This window comes from Arvicola amphibius, chromosome 15, assembly GCF_903992535.2.
Source record: "Arvicola amphibius chromosome 15, mArvAmp1.2, whole genome shotgun sequence".
Taxonomy (NCBI): Eukaryota; Metazoa; Chordata; class Mammalia; order Rodentia; family Cricetidae; genus Arvicola; species Arvicola amphibius.
The window spans coordinates 1,313,049-1,336,708 of NC_052061.1; the positions used below are offsets into that span (position 1 = coordinate 1,313,049).

Sequence of the window (23,660 nt, forward strand, 5' to 3'; positions counted from 1 at the left end):
AGTAGTAACCCCAAGAAATCATTGATAATGTTCTACTGATCACTTGATACTCTTGTTAACAGATTAGATCTTCAAAAAAATGTAAATTATCGTAAAATACAATTAATATGAATTAAAAGAATCTCATACAGATTTAGAAGCAAAGATCATCTAATATTTTATTAGAACCAAAATTATATTGTGATACATATTATTGAATCTTTCTTTTTAGATTTTTTTCTTTAAAAGATTCTTTGATGAGTTTCAAGAAATACTATGTCTGTGCACATCCTAATTCAAGTCTGGCTCTGAAATGCATTTCCTTAATAATACCCTAAATACTCTTTGCTTTCTTTTTTGAAAGAGGTAAAGAAATTGTTTTCAGTCTTCATTTAAGCTGAATAAATATCATAGGAAATTTCAAAGACTTAGTTGTCTTGTTGCAGTAAATTCATACAGAGAAGAGAAGATATGTAAACTGAAAATTAGCTACAGATATCACATCTGTAAATTCTCTGGACATTTTTTTATAAATTTCCTTGCAATATATTTTAATGATATTAAAACTCAATGGAGGTCACAGAACCTCATAGTGGGAACTCTGAGAATTCCACTTGCCATCTCTGTTCTTGCTCTGTAACAAGACTCTCTAGGGGTTCACTCCCTTGAATACATCTGCACTTCTTTTTATTCCACTGTTTAAACTAAGTGTATTCAGATGTTATTACATCATTGAAAAATTCAGCCTTCTTAACATGGGTGTCTTAATGAATTTTAATGGCACAACATCCTTCAAACGATCTGCCCTCATCAACATTTAGATAAAGTGCTGAGGCAGTAGTGACCTGTATGAAAGTAAAATGAAGCATCGAATATAGTTTAACCCAAAATGCTAACTGCAACCAATGTATGGGATGTTTGGAAAGTCAACTAGATTCACCACTTTAATCCCTTTATTCCTAGCACGTCATGAAGACAGAATGGATTGACTCTTACAATAAACCCCTTCTGCCCTAATGACCAAAACGCACGAACACCGCTCTTTTTTGCCATGTATTTAAAATGGCTTTAGGGCAGAATCACATAGATTGTGGAACTTGAGTATTGTTAAGTCCTGCCCTGATGCTTCCTGGTTTGTTAGTTTGGGGTAAGATTCAGAAAGTACATGTCTAATGAGTCCTCATTGACATTAATGATGGGAAAAGCATGCTTCATTTCCAGTATGATATTCAGACGAAAGTTCTGAGGTGTGGTATGGTAAGTAGCTGTATTCCTTTACTACAAGGATAATAGATTATGGATTGCATGTGCTGTTTTCAATATGTTGGATTCACTATCAAATCACTCTCAGGTGGGTCATTTAGTCAGTACATATGACCCTTTTCATCCACATTATATATAAATACTATGAATATTAGTACATAGTCAAGGTATACTATTAAAATGCACTTAGATGTGACCATAAATTATCAAGAAACTATCTCTTCAATTGTTCGATTATTTATTGAACTCTCATACAAAATGAATGACCCCTCTAAGAGTCTAACCTGGTTACAGGTCAAGGTAGAGATTTGGGTAAAGGCATGGAAGGGTGGCAAACCTGATTCAAAGGAGAGCCCTGTCATCCCTTTGACTTACCACATGAGATTCTCACAGTTATCCTTAAGTTAAGGGGTCAGTTGGTACTTGTCTCTTAAATAACTGTATATTCAAACTGTTTCAAGGAATTGTGTGAACTAAACATCTTCGTAAAAAAAAAATTTGACACTATGACCCCAGAGCTAATCCACGCCCTTAAGTGAAAGCTTATGTACTATGTGTTTAGCAACGTAAGTTACATTTCTTTCTTTTAAAATCTGGATAGGGTTCAATTGCTTCCTTGTTTGAGTTACAATAGTCTTCTATTTTATTTCTAGCCCAAATAAAACAGCATGTAATCGAGTAGTAGCAATGCCCTTAATAAATATATTTAAAAATGATTATTTCATTGGGCATTTCATAACAAGAATATTTCAATGTAGAAAAATAATCAGAATTTACCCAGGGCAAAGAAATACTCTCTGTGTTTTATGCATAAAAAAGAAATTAGGTTTCAGATTGTCTCAAATTACTTCCTTAAAGAAGAAACCCTACAACTGTGATTTCGATGCGGAAAGTTTAACTCAAGAAACCTCTCTCTTAATGAGTGCCTCTATGCTTAATGATATGTTGCACTTGCAGCTACTTAGGGTCATAGGGTGACCCAAACTGACTGTACTTATAATGAGTTATGTAATGTAACTAGATAAATTTCTGAACAAAATTTAAACATAACATAAACTTTAATTTTTTAGCTTTCATACATTTCCAAATCTATTTTATGGTACAATGCAAAGTCTCAAAAATACTGAAGTTCCGAGATCATAGTTCTCACATTTGAATACGTCATAAGCCACAAGATAAAGTCATACAAAAGTGATCTTTTTTCTTTCCACTGAAAGTTTCAAAATCCAAAGGAATATTTATATTCAAATATACACAATATATTAGGAACCATGATTATTTACTTTATTATTCTGAGGGCACTTCCTTGTCATCACACTTTTGCTATATCTATTGCCACCTTTGCTATTAAGATTCATTCTTTTCGGAATCATGTGATAGTTATATGCCATGTAAGGCACCTTTATTTTTGCTCTTGTGCACTGTTGCCTGTTGAAGTAACCAATATCATGGAATCATAAATGAATATTAAGATAATCCCCTGTCATCCTAGGAAACAACGTGGCATCGTCAATATGAATTTTGAAAATGAACATAGCATCTTCAGTGTAGGATTACGAGAATATTTGTCTGCCTGAACAGCAGCCGTTCTTCTGATCTTTGTCATCTAGTTACCTTGGGGTACAAAGCCAAGCATTGTTTGATATATTATCCACTAACTTTAAAAACAGCATTCGTTATTGGAAGAGGACAGACACAGCTCCCCAGGAAGGTCTCCCATAGGGAGTTTTGTGTGAGGGGCACTACATCTGGCATCTACACATATCCTAATGGCTAAAAAGGTGTTGTGAGGATTCAAGGTTAAGTCTTACCTCCAAGATCCTCCCCAAAGCCCACTCCAGTCACTGTAACAGTTCCAAATCTCATTCTAGATGCCCGTAAATACTCAAATTGGAAAGAAACCTGTAATTGCCCAGTGGAACTTTCAAATACACTTAACTTTGCTATTTCAAGCCACAGACATCAAATGGAAATGAAGGTAATGCTCTTAATTTTCATCAACTATCACAGCTGAGGTTTTAAAGTGATGGATACTGCTCAAACCATTCTTGGCACAAACCATCCATGACAATGTAGAAAGCTGAAAATGAGTCTTTGGACCAAAGTACCAGACCACAAAAAGGATATCACTGGCCTATTACAAGCAATGGGAGCCCTCTAAAGTGATCAGAAATGCTGATGCCCATTTTATGTTACAGGTCATTCAAACAGTAAGCGCCATGGACAAAGATGATCCCAAAAATGGACATTATTTCTTGTACAGTCTTCTTCCAGAAATGGTCAACAACCCAAATTTCACCATCAAGAAAAATGAAGGTAAATATGTTGACTTTGTGAAATGTTGCAGGGGAGGACCTGAGAAATGGCAAGTCATTTCTCAGTGCAAATGGGAAATATAGTTGAAATAATCTTGTCATTGGTAGCTGAAGCCATTTTATCAGCAACACAGCAAGGTAGATACCTAACTTCTTCTTCCTAATATTGAAATTATAGATCTAAAAAAAATCTGTTGATGAAAATCGGTGTTATACCAGGGAATACCTCAGTCACCCCCTTCTTCTCCCAAGAAGACTGAGAACCTGAGAGATCTGAGATATCTTTCACAGAATGAAATGGTTTGCACTTTGTAGTTGTTAACTTTTTAATTGAATATTTATTAGGTTGTTAGGGAAAGTCTGTTTTAATATTGCCTGGTTTTTAAGTAACACAATTAAGGTATTTGTTTTAATTTTGGACCAACATTAATAACAGCAAATAGTTCACAAAAACCTTCCTGAAGAACAATTTTATACTATTGTTTGGGAAGTAGTATAAATTGATTTTATTTCTCTGAATCCCAGAGAATATTAAATCTATTTCTTTTTTTGCTTTTGTGAGAAGGGTTTCTCTGTAGCTTTGGAGCCTGTCCTGGAACTAGCTCTTGTAAACCATGTTGGCCTCCAACTCACAGAAATCCACCAGCCTGGGCCTCTCGAGTGCTGGGATTAAAGACATGCACCACCACTGCCCAGCTCTATTCCATTATTTTTGAGAGCCTTACTAATATGGCTTAGCTAGTGTTCCTTTTTCTGTGGTTTATTGTAAACTAAGGTTGTAACTTAGCTTTTAAAATCCCATTTCATTTATATATTGATATTTTCTCAGCTACCATATTTTGGAAAAGCAATTTTAGCTTTAATTGGGCTCTAATATGTTTATCTTAGACTTAACCGTTAGAATATTAGTAATTTCTACATCAGATTTCTTGTTTTCTTATAGGTAAACTTTTGCTTTCCAAATGCTTCATGTAGAATTTATATTCAATTAGTGTAGGTAACTTTGGTTCATGATAGCAGTTTGGAATATTGGTATCTCAGTGTGAAGGAGGTTAATGGATTTGGAGAAAATAAAATATCATTTTATGGCTTATGTTAAATGTATCATGGCCTTGCCTTTCACTGTAACACTACTTAGCTCTCTTGGGATGCTTTGATAAATGGAGATGCGTCACAGAAAAAGAAGCAAGAAGGTCATTATACAGACATTACTCACTTAACTGGCTTTCACTATTATAAACATTAAAGTGACAACATTTTAGTCTCTCACCTTTAGGATGGAGTGTTTGCATATTCATCATCCCAATCAGAAACTCTTATACAAGAACATTATTTTTGTTCTTTTACGAAGACAAGAAGGATTCATCTTTTATAGAAATCTCATGTATGGGCTAAAAAGCCCATTCATGAATACTAGACTGACCTGAGAATCTGAAATAATGTGGCTCTTTCTTATTTTGACCAGGAGATAACTGGTATCTGGATTATTTTTATAAAAAATACTCTACATTTAAAAAATTTTCATGAAGTAATATGTTCTCTTCTTTATATTCAGAGAACCTTAGTTTTTCCAGCCCATTCCATAATTTCTAGAGTTGCCTTTCTATAACTGGGCTTGGAAGGCCCTGCATACAAGAGTTGTGTGAATGAGAAGGTAAATTATTGGATTCCAGAGAAAGTCTAATTTCAACTTCTAGTCAAAAGAACAATATTTCTGAAAATAAAATTTCATCTAATAATTGGATTTTCTCTGTTCTCTCTGTAATTATGAAATTAGTAGAAAAAAAGCAAAGGAAATGTTGTGTTACACATTGCAATAACCATTCAGAGGAGTATTTAAACCTGCATGGATTGTGTGTTTTGTTTTATAACTAGAAAATAGGAGACCAAATTTTGTCCTATCCCCTTGGTCAGAAAAGAAGTTTAAGTGTTACAAAATGATTCAGAATAAAAAAAAAAGGAAAGGAAGGAAGGAAGGAAGGAAGGAAGGAAGGAAGGAAGGAAGAAAGAAAGGAAGGAAGAAAGAAGGAAAAGATATTCCATGTACTACAATTGTTCATTTTAAATCATACAGTCATTTGTTTTGCAAATTGTGACTGTAAAATTTGTTTTTCTAAGGGGGGATGTTTTTATTAAAGAGAAAGAAGCAAGCTACTTTTCATATTTATGTCTGGAAAACACCATAAACTAGGACTGTCTTGTAGAATGTAAGACATTTGTTCACTGTGACTTTGAATTCAGGATCCAAATATTCAACATCCCCTCATAGAATAAATCATGATGTTGAAGGGCTTTTTGAGTAGATATGTAGTTTATACACAATTTGCCTTTGCCTAGAAAATAAATTCAAGAGCTCCTTCATAGGCTACTACTGCATTGCTATATAAATATTTACTGTGAAAAAGAATAAAAACATGATGTCTTATAAAGAAGCAATTAAAATAATCAAGAGTTTGTCAATTTTAAAGTATTTGTATAGGTCGATAGATAGGTTGTATATAGACACAAAGATGGAGAAATGGGACGTTGTTATGTAGTTTGAGTTTTCCATGTTAAGGATAGGAGAAAGTATAGTCAATGATGATATTTTGTTACTATTTACTGTGATATCTAGTGTTGGAAGTATAAGATAAAATCAAATCCTCTAATTATACTTGTAATTATTAATCACTTATTTCCTTTAATCTGTACTTTTAAATGGTTATGAATTGATGTGTCTAAACTGAGATATTCAGAATTTATACATTTAAGACTATGAGAAAAAAAATTTTGCAATGTCCAATACATTCAAATCCACACTTGATAGGTGAATTACTCTCCCACTTAATTTGATCTTCATGCAGACAGCTGAAAAACTGTGCATTTTCTGAGGAATTTGCAGCCTGTCTTCCAACTCAAAATTATTGTGATCTTTATTCTTAAATAAATTGGTCCTCACACAATTTTCACTCCACTAATTCATAATCAAAGACAAAATGAGATAGAAATGAGCTGTCTCTTTTATACTACACAGTTGAATGATTTCACAAATAATTCTCGTTCTAAGTATATAGGAATAATATTTCTACCATAATAATATGGTCATTTTCAAAATGGAAGAAGGGAAAATGAAAGGTCAAGCATGAGGAGCCATTTATATTTTGCATATGTAAACTTCAGAGCACCTTGAATCTTTTGATTTGTGGTACAGACATTGGCTGCTTCATCTTATACTTGGGTGAATTTATAAACAAAGAGTTTTTGCTGACCACATTTCAGTATTGGCTTCAATTCTAACCGTGGAAATGGAAAATACCCAACAATTCAGTCTAAGAAGACAAGGAAGATAAATGGACCTTTTACAGATACTGAAATATCTTGCTTTCAGGAAATTTGAGGTCTGCAGAACCTGCTTTTTTCGAGCCTGAACACTGTAGGTAAAATAATCTTTTGATTGGAATTGTAACATCCCTGACTGCTGTAATGGAAACTTTTGTGATTTGCATTAAAATATTGAACCGATTTAACACAGGGAAAGGAGGAGACTGTGAAGCTCTTCTTTTTAAGGAGGGCCTATGTGAGAAAAATACACAGTGAACTTAAACTTGGCTAGTACTTAGTTAGTCTTGAAAACATTTAGCAAAAGAATCAGAATCTCTAAGTTGTTTCACCTCTCCTTGGAAACCTTCTAGTTCCCCTTAATACTGCTGGAAAGACATCCACTCAAGGGCTGTCATTCAGTCTCAGTGAGGATGATTCAGAGTTGTGGGTATAAGGCCATGGTCCAACACCAGCATGACAGAGAAACACATAAATAAGAATTTCACTCTAAACAAATAATTGTTTATGATTATAATTGATAATTTTAAATGATTATGTTTATAATTGATAATGTAAATGACATGAATGCTAAATAGAGCTTTTGAGTAAACCTGTGTGGCATGAGTTCAGTATCTATAAAATACTTGTTCAGATTATAATTAATGCTTTTTCTTAAGAATTTGATCTCAGCTGATGGTCTACTTCAAGTATATATGTCTAACACATTTTGTTCTATCAAAATATCCACTGTAAGAATATTATTTCTAGGGCGGGAGAGACAGCTCAGCAGTTACCAGCACTGATTGTTCTTCCAGAGGTTCTGAGTTCTGTTCCCAGCAAACACCTGCAATAAGGTCTGGTGCCGACTTCTGGCCTTCAGGGACACATGCAGGCAGAACATTGTATGCATAATAAATAAATAAATCTTAAAAAAAGAATATCATTTCTATAGATAATTTACTGTGAGTATCAGTTCTCTTATCCGTAATACAGGATAACAGCACCAGGCTTCTGCTGACCTCTGTTGTGATGCATACATCTAAACTCAGACTAAGACATCTATGGGGATGTGGGAAACCACTCATCAATAATCAGAACATGATCTTTTATGATATGAATATAATTTTAATCCCTTATTCTCCTCTAGCATATCATTCCAACCAGGCCTCTGTAATTTTTTTTTCTCTTTTCTATATAGAGCAGTAATTTCCAGAAAAACCTCATCAAGAAAGACATTTATTTTCACTCAAAGACTTTGCAGCCAATCTCCTTATTGTTCCCAAGGTGGTATTTTAGAAAGACAAAGACTTACAAAAGAAGAGCCAGGAGGAGGAGAAGGATTCTGAGAATGATTTGTAGGTAGATAAAGTTTTCCTCTGTATTTTTCAAAATCTCTCTTATGAAACTGAAGCTCAGCTTTCTCTCCACAGCGGCTACTCCCTTTTCAATGCTTTGATTTACTTACTAGCCTAATACTGAGTCCTGGGAACTTTAAGGGAAACACTTTGCCTAGGTTGCCAACCTTTTATTCTTTTAACCATTGATTTCTGTCAGCTAATTTCAGACTCTTATTTTCCCCTAATCAAAATTTGTGGCATAATCTAAAGCAAGTTTTCTGATCACGAGCCAGCCAGACAGAACAGCTTCCCTCCCACGGAACCATCAAGAAATCTATTCTTCTGTTCAGGATGAAGAAAAGTTCCTCCTTCTTCTGCAGTTAAGTGAGTTACATGTCTGCAGGCTGAATTTGAGCATTATCCCTTTCACAGTGGATACGTCATGTTGACTCTTTCTGACTTGCATAGGCCTCCTTAATTCTTCATCATTCTAAGATGCTTTGAACTAAGAAAAGCTCATTAAAAATTATATTTCTTTCCACAGGTGTCCATTATTTGAGACACTCTCTTTCAACAATAGCACATACATGGTTACTGTTTTCCCCCCAGGCAATGGACCTGCATTGGAGCTGTGTGGATATGATAACGGATATCTTTTCTTATATTCCACTATGGGGACACTGAACTCATTTCTATAGTAGTCATTCAGATAGCATACCCACCAAAACAAGGATTTGTTATTTCTATTTAATTTCAGCCATTGCTCATAAAGAATATGGGACTTCCTTTTCAATCATAAAAGGCAAGGCTCAGTTTTCACGGAGAGATTCATGAGATCTCTAATACATAAAATAAGATTATGTATAAAGCTGAAACATCGTTTTTAGAAATTTATTATTTATTGTTTATTGTTTTTTATCAGAGGCATGTTGTTGATTATAAACTCTTTATGATTTATAAATTTCAGTTAAGGACAATATGTAAGTTAAGAAGGGTTAAAGCTGAAGAAAAATCTATTCTGTTTCATACTAAGTTATGACTACGCAATTGTATTTGAAAACAATTCTATTTTCCATCACTCTGCCCATAAACACTTGATTCATTCTTTAGTCTCAAAAACACCAAACAAGCTAGACATCAAATTCCTTCCCCTTCATTTTTCCTGGAATATAAACCTTCCACTCTTTGTCTTCTCTATCCCGTTATTTTCTCGTCATTGATAATAACAACTCAAGGATCCTGTTTGTCCTCGTCTTTACTGTTACCAGGTTTTGTGAGGTTTGCCCTGCTTGCTTTCCTTTGCAGTCCCTCATGGTTCCTGCTCAGTCAGACGTGAACCAAGACATGTCTTCTTCACGTACTCTAAAGTTATTAATAATATATCGTATCTTTATTCACTCATTCATTTATTTGATGTCCATTTATTTTGTGGCTCACACATGTCAGAGAGTGCTCTGTGCGTTGGGAATAACGCAGTCAATAAAATAGATAATTGACTTTCCCTCCTATAGAGTGTATTCTGTTCTCCTCGGGATTCACTTTTTGAATACCAATTGAATTCTCAGAGAGGATGCCATAATTTAACAGGAGTATTTGTCATATCGTGTAGAAATTCATAGGCTGTCCTGCAGAGTCCCCTGATTTAGAGTGGAATGATCCGTATTCTACTACTATCTGGTCATAAAGTTTCCTCTTAGACCTTACCCAATTTGTGAACCTAGCCCTCCATAAAAACGAGTTAGGTTTCATTGAGTCTATCATTTCCACCTTAAAAAATAATTTGACTCGTCGGAGTGAGGATATCAATCTATAGTCAGGGACACCTGATTCTCCCCTGAATTTCATATTGATGTTTCCATTGTGAGAAAGTCGAGAGGAGGGATGCTGAAGCACTTTAGTTAACGGGCAAGGTCAAAATATGTTGATGAGTCCTTTACAGTATCACAATGACCTATAGGTATGGTGATTTCAGCTACCATACAGTGAGTGTGTGTTGTAAATGGCAATCCTATTTTGCTTATGAAAATGTGATAGTTGTGATCTAGTCTGATTATGATTCATGACTCCTCCTGTGTCTATGCAATGTTGTTTTATTAATTAAGGAAGGTTTTAGGTAATATTTGTAGAAGCCGTCTAACTCATGGAAAGGGTATTAGATTGATTTCTGCATATGAAACTGGGTACTATATATATATATATATATATATATATATATATATATATATATATATATATATATACATAGCCTAGTCTACAGCACCTACAGATGCTATAAAGGGAGAGTGGATGATGAAGGTAGTAATTATGACCTATACACCACAATAGGATACTTATTAGCTTTGTTTTCATACCTGAAGCTTGTTTGCTAGAATTACTTCCCTCCTTTGCTTGGCTGTATTGTTAACTGACTTTTGAGGCTGCATATTGTAGTGATTTGGAAAACAAAATGAATCTTTGCATAGTAAACTGATTACAGTTGTCTTTCTACAACTTTTTATTTACTTAGGTTAGTCTGTACTAGTTTATTGAAGGCAACTTCAAGATTTAACTCCCCTCAACCCTAAGAATTCACCTTCTACACATCTTCAATTTAACTGTTATTGCTCAACTATTCTAATACACTGAGTGTAAAAAATTATGCAACTAGAAAGAAGATTATAAGCTTCAGATTATTATCTAAAAGGTGATTGGATAAGCCTTTAGCATTCTGTAATAGAACATAACTGTTTGGTACTGTTGATAAGGAATTGCCATCATGAACACATGGAATCGTGGAATGAAATGCCAAAGGGGAGTACCTGTCGTTGATGTAGCAGCCAATGTAAATGGACATTTCTTGTCACTACCACCCACTCCCAAATAACTGACTCAGAGACTGAATATGAATTTTAAATGCTTGGCTGATAGCCTAGGCTTGTTACCCTTCAAATTAGCCCATATTTCTATTTATGCTTTGTCATGTGTCTCAAGGCTTGTTAACTCATTTTTTTGCACATCTAGCTCGCACAGTTTTTGACTGGCATATCTCCTGGCTCCACCCTCCTTCTTCCCATCATTCTCAATTTGACTTTACCATTTAACTTCCTGCTCAGCTCCTGACCTGTCAGTATGTATTAACTACTGAAAGTAATGCATGTTCATATTGTAGAAAAGGATTGTTCCACAGTAAGCCAATATACTTTGTTTTCTTTCACAATTTTTAAGAGAAATCAAGCATATATATGGAAGTGATATTTGCTCCAGAAATTAGAGGATAGTATCATCATCATATCTTAACATACTAGAGAATATGATTAAAAGATTACTGCTCTGTAAGATTAAAGTGTTTCTCACCAACTTGTGGCAGAATTCTTGACCTAATAAAGGATTAAATTGCCCTTATATCCTAGAAGAACTCAAAAAGCCAATGGCAGGCGTTTCCAATATTTCAGAGTTTAGTAATTCTCCATATTTTCTATGGATGGAGTAAAGGAAATGAAAGAATTTTCTCTAAGATATTAAATTGTTTGATTCAATTTTTAATTGTCAGAAAGCTGTTTCAGAAGAGAAGAGTTCTGAAGAAGTAATATTTCTCTATTCTTGCATATTTAGTGTAGAAAGTTCTGAAATACAAGTGATTCAAATAAAGGTAAAATAATAGGCCAACATTGTTTTAAAAGTAAAAGTGTCAGGAGATATTCCAGGTTGGAAATAACCTACATGACCACAAGACTTTTCCAGCTGTCCCTGATATAGTGGTAGGTTTATATCTTTTTTTATGTTTATTATAGGATATTAAGTGTAACATACACACTGCAGAACGGCTTACATGTGTATACAGTTTAATACAGAAAAGTAGATAAACAAATAGTACATATATCAGTTACCTATACAAAATTATGCTGGCATATTTTAATTTTTTTAAAAGCTTAAAATGGCAGCTGGGGCAATGAATCAGTAGTCATAGTGTTTTCTGTCCATGCATGAGGGCCGGAGATTTAATCTTCAGTACGCATGTAAAAAGTCTGAGAGATTGGTTCTCATCCAGAACACACACTGGCGATTAGGGCCCAAGGCAACTAAAGATAGGCATCACTTCTGGACCTCATAGGTGAACCAGTCTAGGAGAAGCAAATGTGCTTTGGCCTTAGTGTTAGACCCTGTCTCAAACATTTGTGCCTAAAGAGGAGGGTAACATTTACAAGAACTTGATTTAAAGTATAATACAAGTAACATCATATGGCCTAAAAATAGCTGTTTGGGAAATACAAGGCATGATTATAAAGATTATGAATCAAGTTCATTTATTTGGGGGAGATGGAATTCTTGTGATGTTAGAATATGAGAATATTTGATGATTTTAGGATAAACACGTACTCTTTCGATAGCATTTTATTTTCAAGTGACACATCGTTAATATATGTGAGTATTGTTTTTTCTAATACTTTATAACCTTCCATCTGTCAATTTCTCTGTGCATAGCAGGGGAGGAAAGCAGCACAGATACTGACTGCATCCTTACCAGACACCAACTCTCTTTGAAAACCTGATGGTTTATTCCTGGAATCATTGCTTTAAAAAATTGCTCATATTTTACTTTCTCCTTTTCTTCAGATATGGTTTTTTATTTTTCAAATTATAAGAGTTTATATAGCTCCAGCTAAATACTGGATAAAGGTGTCCCAATATCAGTTTGGGTGAAACCAGAAATTTTAAAAAAGACAAAATGAAATTGTCTATTGCATGTATTATAATCAGATAGCACAATGTGGTGATTATGCTCACTACTCAGTGAGAATCTGCAATATGCTTTACATTATTTTGTACTCTGGAAGTCTCATGCTCATGGTGACTTTTTTATTTGTTACAATAATACGGAGTCATTAACATCCTAAAAGCTTACCACTGAATTAAATGATATATTTTTTAAAGTTTTAGAAAGCTTAAACAGCTAGCATGCATTAAAGAGAAGAAAAAGCACTCAAAGTGGTATATTATTTTGTTTAATGAGTAAAAGTGTCTATGTGTCAGTCAGAGTGCTTGAGTTTGCTCTCCTCAACTGGTACAGTAGAACGAAAAAATTGACTCTCACAAGTTGTTCTCTGTCCTCCTCTCTAAATAAATAGATAGATAGATGGTAGCTATATAGCCAGATGATAGATAGATGATAGATAGATAGATAGATAGATAGATGATAGATAGATAGATATAGATAGATGATAGATAGATAGATAGATAGATAGATAGATAGATAGAGAGAGAGATAGATAGAGATAGATAGATAGATAGATAGATAGATAGATAGATAGATAGATAGATAGATAGATTGTAGATAGATAGAAGCAAGAGATAGATGATAGGATTTTATAGTACTGATTCATGTCTGTGGCTATACAATCCTGAACTAGATTGTGCCCCCTGTCTACTTAGGCTGCTTTCCTCTAGTCACAAGGTGTATCCTCAGAGGGATGCCATCCCTCTCAGTGAGATGTAACCTTCCATATCAATCATAAATGAAAAAGTCACCAAAGAGTTGCCTAGAAGGCAATCTTATAGAATCAATTATCAATTTAGATGCCTCGTTTCCAGATATGTCTAGGTTTGTGTCAAGCTGACAAAAAAAAAAAAAAAATAGCATGGGGATCTTAAACATGAGAGAATTTAAAAAATTAAATCTTCAATATTTCAATGATTAAAACCAAGAACTGTGTATTTATTTATGAACAGAACTGAAGGAAAACCACAAGAACTTAATCATAATAAAATTACTGGCAGTGATGATGTAATCAAGATCAAAACACTGAGTGACATAAAGTGTAGACATATTACAAGATAAAAGATACACATTTCAAATGGAATCATTGCTTTTATAATATTAATCAGTACATTAGTTCCTTTATACAATATCCTTGAAAGTAACAGATGTACTACTAGCAAAGAATTACTTTTTTTCCACAAAAAGTACTTTCCCGTCATTACTATTGATTGAACCAAGATCATGCATACAAGGTATATTCTGTCTTTTTGAGCTCCAGGCCCAACTCTCAAAGTACAATTTCCAATATTAAATGAAACCAGAGATTATAAAATTCAAATCTTACCTATGCAAGGTTCTCATGGAAATGGATCATTGAAGCATTTATGAATCATAGGTTTTAGAACATGACTAGGAGTTTAAGCATTTCAGAATTTCTTTTATTGGGGTTTTGGATTCTTAAGAGTACAGTGCTATTTACAGAATGTAGGGGTGTTTTTAATGAGTGTGGATACTGGATTTCTTGTTCCATCCATATCTTTTGAAACTGATATATTTTTTGTGTTTTAATCATTTAGTTTTATGTGCATATATATGTATATATATATATGTATATATATATATATATATATATATATACATATATATATATATATACGTGTGTGTGTGTGTGTGTATAAGAAAAGTACAGGTAGAACTATCTGGAAAGAAGTAGATTAAAGGTAGGTGCCAAAAGAAAACAATAGGTAGCCGGGCGGTGGTGGTGCATGCCTTTAATCCCAGCACTCGGGAGGCAGAGGCAGGCGGATCTCTGTGAGTTCGAGGCCAGCCTGGTCTACAAGAGCTAGTTCCAGGACAGGCTCTAAAAAAGCTGCAGAGAGACCCTGTCTCGAAAAACCAAAAAAAGAAAAAAGAAAAAAAAAAGAAAACAATAGGAATTTGAATATAGGCTAATTACATCACACACACACACACACACTTCACATGAAACACATCATTTGTAGATCAATATATACTGGCAATAATCTGAGAATGTGCTTAACAATAATCCATGTGGAACCTAATAAAACATCCTTGTGACCCTGTATGAGGAAAAACAGTTAGTGACTTATGTTAGGACTATATTTGAAAAAAATCACAAATGCTCAGGAATCTTGTGTTGAAATATTCCCTTTTTATCTCAATATACTTTAATTTCAACAATTAAGTATGCTTGTTTTTTTTTTTTTTTTTTTTTTTTTTTGTTTTTTTTTTTTTTTTTTTTTTCAGGAAAATAGCTTGGCAGTTTATTTCTTGCCTTCCTGGACTCCCTCCAGGTCCAGGAAGGTGAGCAACCAAACTGACAAGGATCACACAGAGCCCGTCCTTGTCGTAGAGACCAAGCCCATCGCCATTGTCCTTGGCTTCTCGGTCAGCCTCCACCATCAGCCACTTTCAGAGAGTCCGATTTGGTCGGATGTTCCATCAGTCCCATTCCAACTGGACTTGGTGATCTCCCGTTAGTTCTGTCCCGCTGTCTCAGTGGGTGAACGCATCCCTCACGGTCCTGACTTTCTTTCTCATGTTCTCCCTCCTTCTGCTCCTCATCAGGACCTTGGGAGCTCAGTCTTGTTTTTAAAGGGGTTAAATGGCATCAGAATTTCCAAAATCAAATATAAACAACCTTATAAATTACTGTCTAAGAGTTTCTATTGCTGTGATGAAGCACTATGACCAAAATCATTTTGGGGAAGAAGGTTTATTTCGTTTACATATTCTAAGTCACAGTTCGTTGTTGGAAGACAAGGCAGGGACTCAAACCAGGTAGGAGTGTGGAGGAAGCACCTGCTGCAGAGACCATGAAAGGAAGTTGTTTACTGGTTTCCTCCTCGTGGCTTGCTTATAGAACCTAGGACCATCAACTCAGGGATGGTGCCACCCACAATAGAGTCTTCCCCATCGATCACTAATTAAGATAATTCAATGCTTGTTTGCCTACATTTCTATCTTTTGGAGACATTTTCTCAACTGAGGTTTCTTTCTTTTAACTGTCTCTAGTTTATGTCAAATTGACATAAAACCAGGCAATATAAAAAGTCTGGCCTTAAATATTGCCACCTCTGATTGTCTTCCTACAGAGCATCAGGGAGCTAAACAACTTCGTTATATGGGTTGTGATTACTTCCACAGGAATGCTCAGGTTATAAGCAGAAAATTCCATGTTAGGAATGCTGCAAATTCTATTAAGTGACCCAGTGTAACTCAGAAAATTTCTTCTAAAACACAGTCATAATGATTAACAGGGAGAGGTTATCATTTCTGAATGAGCTGCAGAATCCTTGAGAGCTTCACCTCTTTGTCTATTTGGTGTTAAGATTAGAGAAGCAAAAAAAATTACAATACTGTGGAATACAACAGACATAGTATAAAGGGAAAACTTATGATTGAGATAAAAGCTGAAGAAAGTAGTAATCTTATAATTAGCCATGGATACAAGTCTAGAATTATACATACTTGCATATAATTCTTGTCTTTCACATATTCACACACACACACACACACACACACACACACACACACAGATATTGATTGTGAGAAATGACAGAAATGTTTAAAGTATGACAAAAATCAGAGCAGACAATTTTCAATAACTTCAAAAAATTATCACTGTATCTGAAGAAAAGTAAGTGAAAGCATTTAATGTAGCTGCATACAGAAGAGATTTCCTCAAAGGACACTAGAGAGAACAAAGAATTCACCAAGCTAAATAACTTGTAAGTTGTAGAATTCCTATTCGAATTATCTATACCATAATTAGAAACGGGCTTTAGAACCAAAAATATACAATGCTTAAAGAGGTTTTCTTCTAGGCTTGGCGCCGTGTGGTGGAGGGATGTTTCAGGATGTGGTCTTTCCCCCACATCCTCTACTTTTTGTCACATGCTTACTTGCTAAAGAGAACAAATGATTGCTTTCAGATGGGAAGATCTGCATAGATCTCACGGCTCATCTTATGGAATGAGAAGACTTGTCTATCGTATATCCTGTATCAGCTCTTCAAAGCATGGCTATGTTTGGACTAGGATTAGAATATGGAACTGACCTGACTGATCAATTATTCCATTGTGATAATTGTTCTCTGGATGTAACCTGGCCATGGAAAAGTAGATACTGGATAGCAGCCCACAGTTCCCATGAACATCTATGCTTCCAATGAAATAACTTTATCTTGGTTTCATAGGCACATCATCTTCTAAGACCATTTGTCCATAGCTTTGCAAAAGTGAATGAACCTTTAATTCACACTCATCGTTTAGGCTACCATAAGCCCTTTACTACTAAGTCCTCTCTGTCTACTGGAATGCCTTGATTAGCTCTATCACAATCAGAAGAGGCAGAGGAAAGATGATTTTAAATGAAAGTCAAATTCAGTAAATACAGAGTGGTTGGCAGCATGGCTAGGCTAGTGCTATCAGTGCTGTAGATGACCTTCGCTTCCCCTGGGAAATCTTTTGGTAAGAAATGACTCTCTTGTTTAGTTATAAATTGCAGTTGTCTAAATTGTGATCTACATTGTGCTACATGGCAGTATGTCATTGTGAGATGTTACATAATATAATGTAAGTGACAGACAGCTCAAATTTCACAGCACAAAAATTTTTTATATAAGAATCTGCTATCAAATTTGATAGCAGCTATCAATCCATTGTTTTCTGTAGATAGATCAAAAGTCTGATGTCCATGAAAAGCAGGTCATTTTGAAACATCCACAAATACTTCAGTGCCTATGCATCTCAGAGATAATAAATCAGTTTAAGAAATACTTTGAAAGCTGCATTAGTCTTTATTCAAATGCTATTTTTTTTCTTTGACTATAGCAGTGTTGTTTTAGGGTGTGAGTTTATTTTCTGAATATTACTAAGAAGAAATGTTGATTATATAAATTATTTATTGTCTTGTCTACATCAAGGAATTAAAGCTGGAGGTGCCGCTCTAATCCAGGTTACATTGATAATGTATCATGTTTTCACAGTTGGAGCAAGAATGCTGGGGCACACTGATCTTCTAATATTAGGGGACACTAGCAATTAACTTGAATGTAGTCAACATCATTTGAAGGCTGCCCAAATGTATGAATATTCTCTATTTATCCGGCCCTTAAAGCAGGACATTTCACTCTGTCATTTCAATATGCAGATAACTTTTTGGACTAAAGAGACTACAGAATCACTTTGCACGCACATCTTATCTGATTTTTGTCTTGTTTTGTTTCAGTTTGTTTGGTTTTGCTTCTCTCAACTATCAGTAGTACCAACTCTATGAATTCTTCCAGGATGAAAGCAATCTGTATATATCTCAACCACACATTCATCAATAATTAGCGTTTATTAATAATGCCAAGAAACAGGTTTTATCATGGCATCACTATGTCTGCAGACAATGTATTCTGGTTTCTTTAACTCCTTCTATAATTCTTTTGTCGACAAAGATTTTCAGTGCCCTTTCCTATTATATTACACACATATGGAGCATCTGTGATTGAAACTTTGGTGAGGCAAAGAATCCATTACCCAGGATCTATACTATAACCAGTTCTCATCACCCCCCAAAAGACCAGCAATAATAATATGATAACAAGTTAAGAGGTTCTGTCCTGCTATCAACTTACTACTATATTCTATGCAAGAAAAGATACTCCACACTCAATTTGGTTCAAACTGGAACACAATATGTAGAGTGAACTTACTTCTCTATACTCCCACTGTGTCTTCTGTAAGACTCTGAACCATGTAGGCCAACTCATAGTCAAAGTCTATACTGTTCCTGCCAAGGAACAGTGAGGAATGGACTCTTTTCTGTGACAGAGCCAAAAAGCATTGGTAAAATAGAAAATAAGTAAACAAGTAAACAAACAAACAAACAAACGCATATGAATAAAAACTTAGGTTTTAAATTATCGGATCAGAATAGTACCCACTGAGTTCATTTTTTAATAACTTTGGGCTTTGCTGCCTTGTTTTTAAATCTGTGTGATTATAAGATTAAGCGGTTGCTATGGAGTTTGATGTGTAGTCATAGATAGCATTTATTCACTGCTCAGTACTTTAATTGTTGAAGTTAATGATAACACATGAGATGCCTGACAAATAGAATGTGCCCTTTTTGTACCACGTGTCTACTGCTACTGTTTGCTTAGAATTCAGAATATTTAGATGTATCTGTAAGGCTGGCGGGTGTTCATTTTATTCCTATATATCCTGTTTCATTGATCTTCATCTTTCCTTTAGGACTGCTCTAGCTCCTCACACATAGCCTGCTGTCCTCAGCAACTGTTTTTACACATAACTCACTTAATAGAAAAACAGGGCCATCCGAGTGTTCAACATTCCCTAAAGGAATGTTATGGGACCAGACTGTAAGGAATATCTAGAAGTTCAATCTGAAAGTGTTTTAGATGTCTTAGTATAATCTCCAGACATTTAAAATTTATCTCATTTTGTGCTATGTATGAGTGGGCACATTTTTTTATATGGAAATAGAAAAGGTGTATAAGCTCCCTTCTCACTACAAAGTCTATTTTGCCTGCCTCCAGTGATACGGAACTTAATGAATAATACGTAAATTCTCACAACTGGACCTATGCAAACAGCTGGTCTCACTGCACTTTGTCATTATGTCTGTTGATTTCTGTCCTATAGAGCATATACTGTGAGCATCATTCCCTTCACTGAAAGAAAGGATTAGTGAGTAAGTGGTTGTGATTTCTAACTAGGAATCCATAGGTATTAAATTTCATTAAATTAGGCTTCTAAAATTAATAATTCTTTTTGTCATTGAAGTTCAGCCTGTCTCTCTTTTAAATAAGCTAATTAACACTTTTAGCATTTTGTCTACAAAATATTCCACCAAAGTCTGCAAACTCATAACATATTTATAAGTGCAGATTACTTGTACAAAAGAATAGCTTCCACTGTGTATGTAATAGGTTTCATAGATGTATATAATGTACTTTGATCACATTTACCATTATAATTACTTTGTAAAATGCTATTTTTCTCATAGGTAGATAAGAAAAGATAAAAATGGGATAACTATGATCAATATCCCTTATATGCATATATTCAAATGTCATAAAGAAACCAATTACGTTTTACAATTAACATGAACTAACAAAACTCCAAAGAAGGACAGAAGAACCCTGAGAAATTTTTCCTGTTACCAAAGATATTTTTCATTATGGTTTTGCTATTCTGTAATTGATTTACTATCTGTCCTGTTTACTGGAGAGTTTCATCACTTTCTTATGTTTTACTAAGAGGGGCTGCTGTTCCAGCAATTGCTTCCAGTCCCCTAATTTCCTTTTCAGCATTTTCTCCATCAGGCTTCAGAGGAAATATTAGACCTAGAAGGTATTTAAAATTGTGTCCTATTTTAAAGTACTGATGTCTTCATTAGTTGGTTATTCTAGAAAACAAAGTATCCTAAAAATTAATTAAATAATAGGCTATCAAAAAAATAAGTAGATCAAAGAATTGTTTTCTATTTGCTCATGAGAATTATGTTGTGAATGTTTCCTTTTCATGTTTAATTTTATGTGTCTAATTTAATTACTTTTAACAAAATTAACACCATTTTTGATGGTTCCATGAATCCATGTAAACAGTGTATTCTAATTATGTTCCCTCACCATTACCTCATTTACCCTTGATAACGCTGACTGATCTCCTTCCTTCAAACTACTTCATTTCCTGATTTCAAGCTTCTCCCAAATCCCATTGTATTTATAGCTACTTGCAGGGAGTTATGAACTGAACGGTGGACAGTTTACCAGTAGCTACACCACTGAGATAAATGATATTTCCTCCCTTGAAAGCCATTCATTGACACTATATCTTACAATACGTCTGGGGTCTCAGGAACATCACCAACCCACACCAGCCACATCCATACTTATTTTGAAAGGTGCCATTGTAGAAATGCCTTGTAAATGGTATTCACAGCAGCTATATACACTTAATTACAAGGGATATGTGGTGTCTAGAAGGAGAAGTTTCATAGACCTCTTCCTATCTTCTGGCTCTTACATTCTTTCTGCTCACCAACCCTCATTTTCAATATTCTCTTTGGTTTAAAGGGAGTAATACAGTTGTCCTGTTTAGGGATGAATATTCAACAGTTATTTATTTGTAATACATTGACCAATTGTGATTTTTTTTTCTATGAACTTCCTTCTAGTGCACAGAAGTGTCTTTGCCTAAGTGAGAGCAGTACTAGTCTATTGGTATGCTCCTGAAAATATCAAAAGCAGTTAAGCTATATGGCTAATTAGCAATAAACAGTAGATCTTACTCAGCTAACACATCCCCCACCACCTGTGACCTCTTCCCCACCACCTGTGGCCTCTTAGTCATGTGAGTTTATCACCAGTTTTATGGTGCTGAGTACACAGTCCTTTCTGTGGAGCAGGTCTTAAATCAAATCAAAAATATCTCAGGTTATCTGTTTTCATCCCGTAGAGTTATTGCAACAATTTGCCATATCTCACCCACCGGCAGAGTGGTATTGTACCATGCTGTGTCTATGTCTTGGTATGACTATGATTTTTTTTTCTCAGGGCAGCTAGTATGGCACCTTCCAGAACTTGAATGTTACTACCAGAGAGGGAGGTTTTAAGTTCAAGATAAGATTGATTTCTTGGTGCCTGTTTTCAAACCATGTAGTCTTTAGCAGTAGGGACTTACCATACAGTTCTGGTGAAAAATCAGTTAATGTGTTGCCCCTTTCTATATGGTTAGGTTCTGCTAGACCAAAATGTGCAGACAGGGACCTTGACATTTATTATGACTTGTTTAGTATTATGCAGGTCAGAAGGAATGATTTTCTTATATGCATCTGATCCTTTAGAAGATAGAATATGTATGTTCACAATATTATATAATACTGTCAAATATAGTAAAAGGAAAACCCAGTCATTCTTTACTGTCCCCTATGTCCAAGCAAGAATCATCCCTATATAAAAACTCTAGGTAGTTGTTTATTGTTCTGAAGCATAGATGTGGAGAGATCTATGATGATTATTTTGTTGCAGAAAGTACATAAGAAAACTTCATTATTGAAAAAAAATTTTCTCCAGAGGAAGACAGAAAAAAAAACAATGCCAAACAATAATAGTTCAAAGAGGGTAGACTAAACCTTCACAATGGGAAACATATCAGGCAAAGGAGAATCTATGCTTCAATCAAAAAAGTTCTTAACTGGCAACAACTAGAGGTAGTCTAGTGTAGGCACACAGACACACACATACATACACACACGCCTGTGTGTTTTATATGTGATGGGGTGTGGGAAAATTCCAGCAGGCTTAAGAAAATAAGTAATTCTGTTTCCATACTTGCTGAAGAGATAAATGTAGAGGACAAGCCAGTATGCTTTCTTTTATACAGAGAAGGCTTCAGTGATGGATCAGTCAAATTGTGTCTACTGTGCACAGTAGTAGGAAGTGTTTATGAGAAACAGGCAACTGTCAGCTTCATAAGAAGTATAGATATTCAGAGATGATGCTCTGATGAAAGGGACCTATGAAGCAGTCATCATACTTGTGTGAGAATGCTGACATTTATATCAGCAGAAAGACTATCACTCATACATTGCCTGGGAAAGTTCATATTTATGTTAATTCCCCTAACATTCTAGATATTGATATTGAGCCACTGATGATCCAAAATGTTGATCAAGTTGCCCTAAAACTACTGATTGAATGATTATGTGTATATAAATTGAATTTTTAATGCTATGTGTTGTTTAGAGTCTTATAGCCACACGTTACAAATGCTATCTTTTATAACTTCCTGTTAATTTTAATCATCTGTAAGCACTTAACACAATGTGACTATATGCTGTTCCTGTGGTTCATCATGAATGAGGGAGATGAAGATTAATGTCATGATCCACTTTCCTCCAGATCCACTTTTTAGTCCTCTTTATTGTTTACATTTTTGTTGTTCTAGAGCATTCAGATGTCCTGCTAAGTTGCTAGTAAAATCTTTCCAATTTAATTTTTTAATTTTTTTTTTCATTTTACGTATCAAACTGAGTTATCCTGAGTGGATCACTGTATCTGCTTCCATCAGGGACGATGTAACAGCACTGAACTGCTACATCAGTAGATGTAGGTTCTATGATGACAATTAGGGTAGACATTCCCTGACTTCAGACTACAAAGCTATAGTAATGAAAACAGCTTAATATTGGCATAAAAACAGATACGTGGATCAATGGAATCGAATTGAAACCCCGATTTAATGCAGTTTCTTTATGTTGGCCTTAATGAACTTTCCTCTTAGCACTGCTTTCATTTTAAGTCATGTTTGGGTAGGATGTCTGTTCATTTCTATTGGATTCTAGAAAGTCTTACTTTTTTTTTTCATTATTTCTGTCTTGACTAATTTTAAATTCTGTAGTAAGTTGTTCAGCTTCCATGGGATGATAAGTTTTTTCTTGCTGTTGATACCTAGCTTTAATCCATGATGGTCTGATAGGATGCAGGGAGTTATTTCAATTTTTTGTATATGTTTAGATTTGCTTTGTTACTGAGTATGTGACCAGTTTAGAAAAAAGTACCATTAGTGGCAGAGAAAAAGGAATATGTTTTTTTTTTGTTTGTTTGTTTTGATTTTGGTGAAATATTCTAAAGATGTCTGTTAGGTCCATTTTTTTTCATAATATCATTTAGTTCCAATATTTTTATGTTTA

General features: G+C 34.7%; 1 protein-coding gene across 4 annotated transcripts in view; it reads left to right on the plus strand.

Moving 5' to 3' along the window:
• Positions 1-23,660, plus strand: part of Cdh8 (cadherin 8) — a 354,582-nt gene that overhangs the window by 292,443 nt on the left and 38,479 nt on the right. For all 4 annotated transcript variants that reach the window (XM_038312753.1, XM_038312755.1, XM_038312754.1 and 1 more), the window contains exon 9: positions 3,441-3,558. In XM_038312753.1, coding sequence (XP_038168681.1) covers positions 3,441-3,558 — 118 coding nt within the window. The remainder of the gene's footprint in view (positions 1-3,440; positions 3,559-23,660) is intronic.